The 14,602-nt window shown below is 28.1% G+C and overlaps 1 protein-coding gene across 1 annotated transcript in view; it reads right to left on the bottom strand.

The window, feature by feature from the left end:
- Positions 1-2,063: 2,063 nt before the first annotated feature.
- Positions 2,064-14,602, bottom strand: part of LOC123293876 (serine/threonine-protein kinase S6KL) — a 62,169-nt gene continuing 49,630 nt past the window's right edge. The window contains exon 8 of the mRNA XM_044874852.1: positions 2,064-2,474. Within this exon, the coding sequence (XP_044730787.1) occupies positions 2,103-2,474 (372 nt within the window). The 3' untranslated portion in view covers positions 2,064-2,102. The remainder of the gene's footprint in view (positions 2,475-14,602) is intronic.

Genomic DNA, 14,602 nt, shown 5'->3' with positions numbered 1-14,602 from the left:
TCTGATCTGATCAACGATGTACACCTAGGCAAACCCTAGGTGTACATCCTATACCTATAAGAAATAACATAGTCATTTTTTTGGAATTACCTTAATCACAAATTTTTTTTGGTTAATATTTATTTATCTTTTACACATTTTTAGTGTCAAAACAAATCATTATCTTTCTGTTTTTATAGTACGAGGGTTGGCAACGTTTTCAAGAGTCTATTTTAAGACGACTCAATTTCGAACACTCAACATCTAACTGAGAAATTATTATTCAATCAAGAGGTTTGTACCCCCTAGAGGATGTTGGAGACCACGCTTTAAATAGCATGAAAACAAGGAAAAATATTTTCATCTGAAATTGTTACGAAAAGTAAAATCGTGATTACAATCGTGGGTTATCTCAGATTAAAAAGCTTTCAAGATTGTACTTCTAGGTAAGTAATAACAATTTCAGATGATTTTTTAGTCTTCGTGGTTTTAGTTTTTCAACTTTATTTTCTTTAAACTATTTTGGAATTATTAGTCCATAAAAAGTATTACAACTTTTATTCATTTGAAAAGTTCTGATTACGCTCTTCCATTTTTTACCTAACACGATATCGTTAAAATAGAATTTGTTTTTAGTTCATGACTTTATGTCCTCTAGAGGGCGCTATATTCAATTTAATGTGACGTCGCATATACTATAACCAGCGGACGATCAAGACGTTTTCATCGATATGCCATTTGTCAAATTATTTTAAGTAGTATAGAAGCAATGAAGAAACAGATGAACATACATACATACCGTTCAAAAACAAAACCCTCGATATCGTCGGGGTAAAAATCAATTTTTGCATGATGCTACCAGCACTTAAATCATGATTTTAAAGTTGTTTTTTTTTTTTCTTAATTTGCAACTTATAATTTACTAAAATATAATAAATAAATTGATAATAATTTTCGTAGAAATACCATAATTATTTTATAAAATTCTATAAAATTCATTATATATAGACTATAGAGACAATAAATTATTGATTTAAAACCACATTCATACCTCTGCTACTACGTAAATAAATGGTGAAATATTCTAGGAATTTGTTTATCTACCAAAATATGTAATTCGAAATTATAGTAAAAAAATATCAAATAAGAATATCAATCGGTGCCTTAATTATTAAAAATTTAAAAATTTTAATCAACAAAAATACAATAGATAATTCGATAAAGAGATAAAGAGATAATTCGACTATCCTCTCATTTTCACAAACAAGGTAAATTTTTTATGACATTTAGTATTATCCAATAGAAAAAGTTAAACTTCTAAGGCAAGTCCAACCCCCAACATTTGACAATCAAGTAGAATGATTTAAATCTTTAAAAAGAGTATCTTAATTAGGGAAAATGTGGTAAGATAAGTAAACAAGGGAAAACAAACAATTGACTGAGTTAATTATTGAAATACTATGAATAGACAGTGTTGATTACGCAATCATTTTTTTTTTCATTTGTCATGGAAGTAAAAAAAGATAGCCATTTTTAGATAGCCACACATGCATACATGTCACACACGTATGAATGATATCCCCATATACAATAGATAATTCGACAAGGTACAAGGTAAATTTTATATGACATTTAGTATTCGATGAGTATAATCCAATAGAAAAAGTTAAACTTCTTCGGCAAGCCCAACCCCCAACATTTGACAATCAAGGTGAATGATTTAAATCCTTAAGAGTATCTAAATTAGGGAAAATGTGGTAAGATAAGTAAACAAGGGAAAACAAACAATTGACTGAGTTATTTATTGAAATACCATGTTTAGACAGTGTTGATTACGCAATCATTTGTTTTTTTTTTTCATTTGTCATGGAAGTAAAAAAAAGATAGGCATTCTTAGAAAGTCACACATGCATACATGTCACACACGCATGAATGATATCCCCATATAACAAATACTATATATATTAGGTTAGAATCTGTAAAAACTAACATCAAATAAATTAAAATACCTAATTAAAATCAAAATTTATTAGTTTCACAAAATAAAATTGTACATTTTTACTTACAAACTACGAAATGGAATTGTTTACAAAAGCATCATAAATCACATATTATAAGAAAATTCATACAAGAATTGAATTGGAAGTAAATGTTTCAAAAAGGTCCAAATTATTAAGATCTTTTTGTTGGCTATGTTTAATTGGAGGTCCATTTGGGAAGTATTGATTTAGTATTTGTTTTGGTGATATTTTACGACTTTTTATATCGCCAAATACAATATCCTTAAAAATACCTTCATGTTGTAATGTTAATAAGCTTCGTAATCGTCGATGTGGTTCGCGATCTAATAATCTATATAATAATTGACATGCATGTCTGGAAAGCATTGTGGTTGCACATTCTGGTAATGTTCCTGGTGGTTTATCGGGTGATGGTTGTTGTTGCACTGTTGGATTTTGGCACTCTTCTAATCTTGGAATTGCAGGAACTGGATACTGAAACAAAAATAATTTTGTTAATCATTTTTAATAATAAATAATTAATAATGGTTAGTCCTCTTTAGCCAATTAAATTAAAGCGTAACTAATCCCGGTCGCGGTATGCCTAGGGAAGAGGGCTCCCTAGGCATACCTAGGTAATTAATACTTGTGATGGGCTGGTGTGGGCATGATATATGCATGAAGAAGGTACAGTCAACCTTTGAAAATAATTTAGGAGCTGATAAATGAAATTATCAACGGAAAAGATGGTAAAACACGTATATGGTATCACAATGGCTTCTGTAACCTAAGTGTGTCCTTCGTGGACAGCCAATAAAAAAACCTACTCTAGTCCTCTTTATAAATTAAGAATAAATTGGAAAATAACATGGTAATTTAAGATAATTGCAAAAAATACACCCGCATCAGGAGTCGAACACAGACCTCTTGAATTCATGCCTAGCGCTTTAGCCAAATCGAAGTTTTTCAACTTATCGAATTTTTTATTTTGATTTATTAGTCAACATAAAGTTATTAACACGCTTTAATTAGCTTCATAAGTATGATAGTATGTTAGTATGTAACGGAAAATTTGAACATGATTATGACCCTCTTCAAGACCATGGATTATCTCGAAATTTGGCATACTTATCATAGACCGATGGCAATACAATAATTTAATAATTTTTTTTGATTATCCTGATGGATTTTCAAGATTAACGATTTCTATATCTAAAAATATATACATTTACTTGCGCTCCCACCATATTTATACTGTATTTTTGATAAATTAATTTTTGCTTTTTTTAAAGAATTAAATTATGATTTATCGATTGCAATAAATTTACCAAAAAGTTTCACTGCTGTGTGGTAATTCTTGAAATCAATAAATTGAATCTTACAAAAGTTTGAAATAAATTACAAAGGATTAGCAACATTTAAAAATATTTTCGTTTTGTATAGACAAAAATATCTGTTTATATAAAAAATTATTATCCAATTCTTCAAAATCCACATGAAACATTGAGTTTTTTTTTTTGACAAGCTGATAATCTCCACCCAAACTAGAAACATAAAAAACTTCTTTACATTTCACGGCCAGGACAAGGTATTAACACCAATTTCGATAAGAAGTATGTGTACACATGTGTACATTCGTCCGTACATACGCCCGAGATTCTTTTTTCCCACGAATTTTATAACATTCGGTCGAATCGTTTTCGAAAAAGGTCGAAAAAAAATTTTTTTTAATTAAATCTTTTTTATAAGGGGAAGTTATTTATCTGATGGATGATTTTACAGATATTCCTCAGATTGTTAATTTTGTTCAAACCTGGACAAATTCATTCAAGTAACTTTTTAAAAATTCCCAAAAATATCTCAATTCCTCCATATTTTTATCACTCACTCTTCTGGTCAAAGCAGAAAAAGTTTTGTGCTTAAAAGTTGTTTCAACTTTAATACTTTAATTAATTAAACATTAATTTCACTTATTTCTGGGCTAAACGTCATTTATTTCACTTGATACAAGCCCAGTCCATCACAAGTGTTGGTGTCATTTGAAAGAGAGAATGTCATTTGTATGTACACAGAATGTGTATTTCGGGTTCGCTCCAATCATGACAAAATTTGCAGAGATCATTTCCTCCTGTGAGATTGATTTCCTGCATATGATATGATCATTTAGTTTACAGTGACCAGTAAGCAGAGAAGACTTTCTCCTAAAAAGCTTTTTATAAGGGCCTTTGTATGGTCTTAGTCATGGGTGTTTGCTCAAGAAAAATTGGACTAGTGTACCACCTATTCTTTTAGTTTTATTTTTATTGTTGTTTTTGGAACCCACATTAAATGGTTCTGAACCGCACAGTGAAGTACATCCATTCTTTTTGACCATCCTATATATCGTCTAAATATTCGAACGGTGTGTAATGAACTAATAATCAACTATTAACTATTGAGAGAGGGCTTCATCGAAAAATTAAATTTTAAATAACAGTATTTTATAACTTTTAAAATAGTTTGTTTATTGAGGTATAATTAAAAGCAATAAAATATGATGTAATATGTTTTGTTCAATACGGAAATTTGAAATAAAAAGGAATATGAACTTTTGATATTTAAATTCACTTTTTTGTTTATAAATAATGAATTAGATAATTTTTGGTGGAAGATTTTTTGCTCAATTAACGAAATATTCACCCAAGTAATGAATTAACATACAAATTTTGTCAATTTATTTAAAATTTATTCTTCTTTTAAATAGGAAGTTAAAATATTATCTGCTGTTCCAAAATGTAAATATTTTTACATAAAAAAAAACATATTTCGTTAAGAAAGAAAACCAAGGAGCCTTTTGAAATCAGCTTTGAAAAATTTTAACTTCGCAACTATTCTTCATTGAAAATTGTGATCGATTGCCGGACCATCGTGATTAATCCGGTAGAGATTCTTCTGATACTGATATACATATTGGATATCTACCTAAGAAGATGACTTAGACATAAATGAAAGTCTTGACATGACAACTAGTTTGCAAGATTTTTGAACCTTCACTTAGAATTCTCGGGATACGAATCAACCAAATATTAAATTAGTAACTTATACCTATTAATCGTACAAAACCAGTATTATACTGAAATTTACAGTTTTAATGACCCAACCTCTGATGCCCTTAAATTATTTCGCCTTTAAAATTTTGTCACCCCTTAAATTGAGCCGCCCTAGGCAACTGCCTCACGTACCACAGCCTAAATCCAGCACTGATTATAATTTCAAAAACCTATGATTATTAGAAGAATACTCAAAGTTTATTTTCATTAAAAAATATTAATTATTCTCGATTTAATTGAGCTTCTTTCTTAAGTGACCGGCATTACCCTGTTTTACCCAAATCTTCGTCGACACATCCACCCAAAAATGGAGATTATACTATTTACCCCAAAAAGAAGGATGTACTTTCTTTCTCTTTTTGGAATACTCGTTTCATTTTAGAAATAGCTCAAAGATAACTTTTATCTAACATTTTTATCAGAATTACGCAAGTTTTTAATAAATAAATATATCATTTGCATTGATATAAACATATACTGATTTATGAATGCATTTAAATTGATTGAACAAACCAAGTACAATCGTATAATCTAGAATGTATTCAATCAGTGATAAATGTAGAAGACTCGAATTAGGTAGACATTCATAAAGGATGCCCAAAAATCAACGCAAAATTGAAATTTTACGCTATTTTTGCAGTATTGGCATGATACAACAAAGACAATGTCATTACGAACATTTTTAGGGTTTTAAAAAGGAGTTGCATACTAAAACAAAACGCATTTAATGTTGATCAAGGTTTTAAAAATAATGAAGATTTTAGTGGCTACAAGGCTTACTTTTTACGTTCTGAGCACGCTATAAAAATTTCAGCTTGATATATCTCTTTTTCTTTTTGAGTTATCGTGTTGACAGACACACGGGCAGGTGGACAGACGGGCAGACAACCGGAAATGGACTAATTAGGTGATTTTATGAACATCTATACTAAAATTTTGTTGGTAGCATCAATATTTTTAAACGTTACAAACTTGGGACTAAACTCAGTATAACTTGATATATATTATATATATAATATATACATTGTATAAAAATGTTTTCTGTTAAAATTACTTTACTTGCGTAAAGTTTGGACACCCATTTACTTGCAACAGAACGGTATTTCAATAATAATTGAATACGACCGACACAAATCATTCATATAGAGTGTGATAATATAATTAGTTTATATTAATATAAATAATATTTGAAATGAATTCTTGCGTTATTTTATTACCTACAAATTGTTACTTGCAGCTACGCCACAAATAAATTTATATATTTCTGCAAACAATTTACATATATATAATGGTGGAAGCATCGATAACTGATGGTGGAAGCGTCGATAACTGGAATCATTATAGGGAAAAGATGTAGTACCAAGAGTAAAATGTACCTTGAATAATTCGTAGTTTCATGATTACAATCAATCATGATTACAATAAATTCTAACGAGCGCCATTAAAACATTTGACATTAAGTCTAATGGATTTTCCCCAAGCAAAAAATTGCTAACACTCAAGCTAATATTTACAAAAAAAATTAAAAACATTACAATAAATCAAAAAAATTGAATATAACTGTACAACTCATCTAAATACAAATTAAACAAGAACACTAAAATTATTTCAAGTCCATTAAACAAATACAAAAATAAAATAAATATTTAAAATCGTGTTAAAAGTAATTAATTGTATTACAACTATTAAACCAAATAAAAATAAAAAAATAAAAAATTAAGAAGAAAAAAAAAACATTAATTCTTTTCAATCAATAAAAAAAAATAAACGTTATATTTTTATACAAATGTCTACTATCATCTATAAACTAGTACAAGCAATAGATAATAAATTTATTCTATAAAAAGTCCAGAAAAGTTTCTACAATCTTGTCAAGTTTATTAACCCCCGAACTAAAAAAAAAAGGTTCTTTTAATTTTAACCGCTGTGTGTGTGTGTCTGTCTGTGGCATCGCAGCGCCTGAACGGATCAATCAATTTAATTATTTTGGTTTCATTTGAAAGGTAATTTTACGGAGAGTGTTCTTGGCTATGTATCAAGTGCGAGCTTAGGTTTCCGTACCCGAAGAAACTAAAAACTTGGCGATGATCCTCAAAATCGATTCAGTTTGAAAAAGGCATGACGTATTTTAACATATGAATAATTACTATGGAAATGAATGGTTGAATAAACCTGGCTCACTTCATTTTGAAAAGTGAAATGGTAAAATTATTAGGTAATTCAAAAGAACAAACTCAACTCAAATATTTCAATTTCAATTAAAATATTTCCAAAAATTTGTCACAAAAAATGATAGCTCTCTAAATATCCTTTTCATCTGATCTGATGTCCTTGACCATCACCTTTATATTGATTTAAGAAGGAGTGTTCTAAGTTTAAAGTGTTTATCTGTGCGTCTGTGTGTTTCTCAGTGGCATCGTAGCCCCTAAACGATCGAACCGCCTTGATTGAGAACGTTTTATAGTTAAGTTTCCAAAAATTGTGTACCAATCACATTGGTAATGTTATTAAATAAGTCTAGAGAAAATAAAAGTGATTTTTCAAGGTCCCAAACTCGGAAACTAAACTTGCTTATTACTTTTATGAAGAAGAAAACCATTTTTTCTATCTTTATTGACTGGATCAGACTAAAGATAAAATATTATATAAAAGACTTTTATTATTAAGATGAGTTTAAACACACTTAAGTCAACTAACTTATTTCTAATAACGGTAATATGATATTGTATAAGCGTTGTTGTATTAGTTTAGCTTAGCACTCACTATGTATGTATATACCTAGCTTAAGTATACGATAATCACATCTATTTTAATTCATAATATCACTGTCAATGTGAATTAAGTATGGTACGATGTCTCTTTAAAATTAAAAACTGGTTCAAATGCGTCAATTGAAATCTTTTTACATGGATAAAACATTGTATTAACAAAATGTTTCTTTATGTGTGGTAAACTGATGGTTATAAAATGTTTTCAAATCAAAAGTACTGTGAAATTTGATTTTGAGTTTCAGTAATCTTTATAGGCATGTCCATTACGACCGATAGAGATTTCGACGATCACGATTACTTGATCGCTTGGTTATAGTTGATTACTTATTTATTCACCCCGTTGGGACAGAAAAGGTGCTTTGTAAAATGATTAATACACACTTGAAACTTCGTGAATGGCTTCCTTTTGGCGAGTCTACCAAACTTCTCTCTACGACCTTTTTGGAAAGTGTTGCGTTCTCAAATAAACACGATAACGTCATATTTAAACTATCGGTCTGAAAAAACGCAGCGGACACTATGACCACTTGATAACATTAATAATTATGAAACAATTCAGAAAAAATGAACTATGTATGTATTGAAAGGCAAAATACTTAAATACGGCATGTTCCCGACAAATTTCCTGCTGTGTTTTTTCAAGCATTTAGGTGTGAGTGTTCCTTTGCATAAAAAAAATTCTAATTTTATTTAGTTTCGTGAGTTTCAACAATAAATTTTTATTATACAAGTGTGAAATTCTTATGTCATATTTTGCACAAAAATTCATTTTTAATAAAGTAAAAAAAATAGTAATAAATTCTAATTTAATCAAGGTCAAGTTCGTTGACTGACTGAGAAAATTTTTTCTTAATAATTCAAATATTATATCAATTCGTTTCATAATATTTACAAAAAAAAAAAAAGTTTTGAATTATCGCAATGCAACCTCTATGTACTAACTTCTGGCCTGTAAATAAGTTCTCCTGTAATGATCGCTTTTGACTTTTAAAGAATTTCTAGTCCGCGGGACAGCACTCTTTTTGTTAAGTGATCAATACATAAGTACTAGACATAATTTTTTTCGAAAGTGCTGCGTTTTTAAAGGAGCATGATAACGTCATATTTGAGCTATTGGTCTAAAAAACGCAGTAGAATTTGTCGGCCACTATGAAAAAGTGAACTATTCATGTATTGAAAAACAAAAATACTTAAGTACAGTATGTACGAGGTGATGGACAAGCTCTTCAGTGCAGTATTTTTGTCGGGCAAAATATATTATCGTTTAATAATTATTAACGTTATCAAATGATCATAGTGTCCGACAAATTCCTTGCTGCGTTTTTTCAGACAGTTAACGTAAATATTATCATGCTCATTCAGATCAAACACTTTTGATCTGCTCATCAAGAACTATCAGAAGACATAGTTACAAAATTTTTGAGTGAAACTCAACAAACATAAAAACTGCGAGGTTGTTTGTATGTAAGCAAATATATTTTCTGTAATGTGTCATTTGAAAATCGCTTATCAATTTTAGACACCAAAAATATAATTCTCAATTATAAATTATTATTTTAGTCCGTAAACATAGAGGTATAAAATGTTAATAATCGTGGAATAAAATGGTTATTAAAATGATTGATTAAATAAAAAAAAATAGGTATTAACGTAACGGTATTGACTTAACTAATGTAAAATAATTTACTTTAGCAAATCGAAGAAAAAAAAATCAGACATTTGCCAAAGAAATATTAGCAGACCATATGTTTTATGGTTGAATGACATTATCATCGAAATAATTTTTAATTAAATCAAAAATTATTTTTTCAATTTTAAATCGTCATGTTATTGTTTATTAAGTTTAGTTAACGATGTCTATATAATATGCTAACATAAAATGTAGTGGAAGAACTGGGCGTAGTAATAACACTAAAGCCCTCGATAATAACATTAAAGTTAAATTTTTTTTTTATATAGTCTTTACTTTAGGTCCCAAAAAGTGGGGTAATTTCAGTAAGATCATTTAAATCTTCATATTCACAACCCGCCACATGATGAGTCAGTATTTTACCTATCATAATTTTAGACACAAAATAGGGATCATTTTTATCAATATAAAGGGGATCATTTTACATGTAATGACATATTTTAATATTATAACTTATTTAAAAATTTATTATAATCCTATCAAAATGTGTTATAATATTATTAAAAGTTATCAGAAGTCAAGAGTAAAATAATTAGCTGGAGAAAACTAACACAAAAAAAGAATTTTCACGTTGAAATCTGTCTTACCATAAATCAAAAGCAGTCCAATTATTATTTTTTCTGCCAAACTCTAAATAGCTTTTACATCGCCATAAATCTTGGGAGCCACCTATTGAAGAAGGTCTTAAGGTCTATAGACGGCTTATATAGCTCTCCAAAAAAAAGAGGGATCTTTTTGTAACACTTTCCGCTAATGTCATTATTATAATGAACATTCAAGTTCAGAAATGCCGCAGAAATTATTATCTGCGGAAAAGAAAGATTGTACGAAGCGTCGTTCTTGCTATAATTCTTCAAGTTCATTAAATATAAAAAAAAAATGTACTGAACAAATCATTAAAAAAAAATACATTAGCACTTCTAAAATAGTTTTTTTTTTTGGTAATAAATTGGGCAAAAAATTAATTTGCCTATCAGCATATATACACACATTTAATTATTTTCTAATTAATTAAATAAGGTGTATCAAAACATGTGTTTAATTAGAAAGATAAGTGAAATTTATTCATAAATTTTTTTTTCTGGGTGTGGAAATTTTTTTTATTTATCTATACACCCATGAAATATCGTACTTAGTGCTACTGTTTTTTTAGTCATATTTCCCCCGAAAATATAGACTTATGCATTACCTATTCAAACATTCACGACATCCGGAACACAATTTATGTGATTATGAAGATGTCTAATAAATATATACACCCTTAAGCTATGTCCATCGAGTCATGGAACACTCTATATATATATACAAGGTGCTTTTTTAAGTTAAGATATGCTTGAGTTTCAAAGGCACACATCTTATACGGGCATCAAAATCGATTTAAGTTTTTAGACCAATTAAAACCTAACTTTGATTCATAACTGACAAACATTAGATGAACGCTATAAATTAAAAAATTGTTCTTTAAAAATATACGCAAACATTTATTGTTTGAAAAATTCAAACGTTTGTTTCAATCCATTTGAACAAAAATGGTCTTTATAGAAAAACAAACCACTTTTATTGGAAAATTTTTTTCGAATAGTGCCTAGATTTCTCAGAAACAATTATACCAAGTAACAATTTTAATTTTAATAATTTGGGTAAAATTTGTCAGTCCGTTTTTTGTCTAAGCTGTACGATACGCGAAAAAAGAGTTAGAGCTCAGTTAGAATGATGAAAATTTGTATGTAAGTTAGGTTAGTTTCAAGGATGTGCCTTTAGAGAGTGCCGTCTTTTCCCTTTTTTATACTGAAATACCATGTTTTTTTTAGTTATTTTCTCAATAAAAAAACATCTATAGTAAGAAACATTAGATAAGGGGGAAAATGACTTTAGTGATGGAGTTCTGCTACGCACGAGCTGTTTTTTTTGCAATATATGTTATTTTATTAATTAATTATTTCATACTAATAAATCATACATAGTAAATTAAATAGTGTAGGCATTAAAAGTGTGGTAGGTAATTAGAACCGGGAGGCGTTTATATGGTTGTTTCAAATCATCAATCAAATATCTATAACTAATAATAAAATTGTCTTTTAATTATTCAAATTTTTCTATTGTTCAATTTACCTTTATATTTTTAAACACCTATTTCTGGACTGTTAAAAATGAAACAATTGTTTTTCAAGGAGAATTTGATATTGGCAGCGTATCTTTTAAATAAATAAAGATTTTAGATTGAATTGTGTCATGACTTCAATATACCGAGAATTTCAAGCTTACCGGGAATAGACAGAAAAGGTGCTTTGTTAAATGATTAAAATATACTTGAAACTAAGTGTATGCTCATTTGAAAACGCAGCACTTTCGGAAAAAGTCGTAGTACAGGAACTCAAAACACCATGTTGGAAATACCTTAAGGGTAACAATCCTCATAACTCAAGAAGTGAGAGTTGCAATTAGTGGCATTAGTTGGCATGTATATGAAAAGTTAAAACTAATTTTTATAGAATTGAAATATACCTTTCATATATTCGGAATCTTTTGAGTATACCAAAAAATACATCTCACTTTTTGGTCACATATTCTTTAGTTTTGTCATAAGTAAACGATATAAAGTAGTAATAAATTTCATTAAACAAATATTAAATTTTTCTTTGCAAAAAGAAATAATACATTGATTAAAATAACATTAATTATCAAGGACATTCATTGCCAATGAAATTTTCCAAAATGCATCATAATATTGGCATTTTGTTTCAGAGTGAGTAGAGGTCAAAAAAGAATAACCTGTTGGACTTCCGTTTGCTTAAAAAATTTTTTTTGTTTACAATATCCTTAACTGATTAAAAAATATGATAAAATTCCGTTGCACTTAAAAAAAATGTAGAAGGTATGATAATTAGTTTTGATGTACTATACAGAATTTCTTAGAAATATAATAAATTTTAACATTTTTTTTTTTTTACTTAAGAATTTAAGAATTTTGTGAAAAAAATTCCCATATTAATTATGTTTTTTTGGTGAAAATAATATTTTTTTTTGTTATTATTTAAAATAATAATTAATAAAAAATAGAAAACAATATTTAAGTTGTGTATTGTTTAACAAAATTGTTTTTAACATTTTTTTTCGTATTTCGAATAAATTATTCTTGATTTTATATTTTTTTATGGACCTATTTTATTAATGTTATCAAGTGGTCAGAGTATCCAACAAATTCCTTGGTACGTTGTTTCAGATCGGTAGCTTAAATTTAGACGTTATCATGCTCGTTTTCGAAAAAGAGAAAGATTGGTTGATTCGTTAAAAGGAAGCCACTCACGTAGTTTCAAGTATATGTTAATCATTTGCCAAAAGGGGAGAGTCCCGCGGACTATAATGTCTAAAATAATTTCAAATTAAAAATGTAGAAACTCATTTGGATCACCGCATATAAATACCCAAAATTAATGATTTTTACTAGTTTATCTTTTAATCGAAATGAAATATTCGGAATCGAAATTTTCGATTTTGTACTAAATTTTATACTAAATGCATTGAAATTTTGAATTATTTCTTGTACATTACTCTTGAGTTTTTTGTATACATCCCTACACTTAGAATCATCTGAATAATTAAAACGCAAAAAGGACATTAAAAATTGAAATCAAATAGGAAAACATCCTTTTAAAATGGCATTACTGGTGTCAAGTTTTTCTACACTAAAAATAAGAGAAAAAAAAACAATAATGTTTTTTTCCAGTATTACGTAAATTTTTAAATTGGACATCGATTTCAAAACTATAAGATGCCATTTAAGAAATAAATTTTTCTGTAAATAACTTAAAAATGATACAAACCTATACATAAATAGTAAATAATCCCAATTAATCCAATAACCCCAACCCGCTTGGTTTAAGTGAGTCCGGATTAGTGAGATTCTACTGTACTTTTACTAAAAAAAAAAAACTTTTAGTGCGTTTAAAACTTCCAAAAATTTATCTAAAACAATAAAAAATATATACATACATATAAAATTTAAATTCTATGGACCATTTTCAATTTTTATATTCTTTTTATTATCTTAGACCTTAAAAATCATGACTATGTCCTGCATATAAAATTCGTTGTACTTTTAACTTTAAAAAAGTAAAACGCAAAAAAAAAAAAAGTTTCAATTTTTGATAATAATTGGTAGTTAAATTAATTTTCATAGGCAATAATAATTTATATCTAATTTACTAAAGTGTGGTTTTATGTTAGCTTTTTTCACCTAGCTTTATAAGTATGTGGATTTTCACTTAAATTGTGGATTTTAAATTCATGATAGTAATTTTGATTTGAACAAATTTTCCTTCTTATCTCCTTAGCTTGCATACCTAATATAAATATTTTAATTTGTTATATGTATGAAAAATATTGTGTATCTATTCTCACTTCCGAAAACTTTTGAAAAAATTTTTAATTCTTTTTGTCTATCATTTAGAGGATTAGCAAAATAAACTTTGGTTATAAAGACAAATTAGGTTTTTGCGGTGGTTCAAGTTTCGAATTTATCGAAATCGTATTTTCGATTTTCGTAATTTGTCGATTTATTTTTGCTTACTACATCTATTTAAAGAATACAATTATTGCATAAAAACAACTGAAATGAATCTTAAAAATATCAAAATTGTTCAAGAAAGAAGCCCATTTTACAAAAAATAACTTTTTAATCCTATCGCCAATTTGAAAATTCTTGCCCTTGAACATAAAATCAGGCAAAATAAAAACGTCGAAAATCGAAAAGCCAAGCTCACCTTTATCAAAGTTTCAAAAAGTAAGTAAAAAGATTATGTACATAGATTATACAGGATGTTTTTTTAAGTTGACATATACTTAGAACTCAACAAATTTTTGCCGATAAAAATGCTTCAAGCAAAAAATGTTGGGTATATAGACGCACATCTTAAGCAGGCATTAAACTTGACTTAGGTTCCTAGGCTCAATGAAAAACACACTCTACTCCATAATTGGTAATAGATGAACACTTTAAATTAAAAAGTTGTTACTTATTGATTAAAAAAGTAACAATTTTAGTTCGTAACATTTTCCCCTTAACCATACCGT

This window comes from Chrysoperla carnea, chromosome 2 (assembly GCF_905475395.1).
Source record: "Chrysoperla carnea chromosome 2, inChrCarn1.1, whole genome shotgun sequence".
Lineage (NCBI taxonomy): Eukaryota > Metazoa > Arthropoda > Insecta > Neuroptera > Chrysopidae > Chrysoperla > Chrysoperla carnea.
The sequence above is the reverse complement of the archived record's forward strand: the minus strand, read 5'-3'. Positions and strand labels throughout refer to the sequence as shown.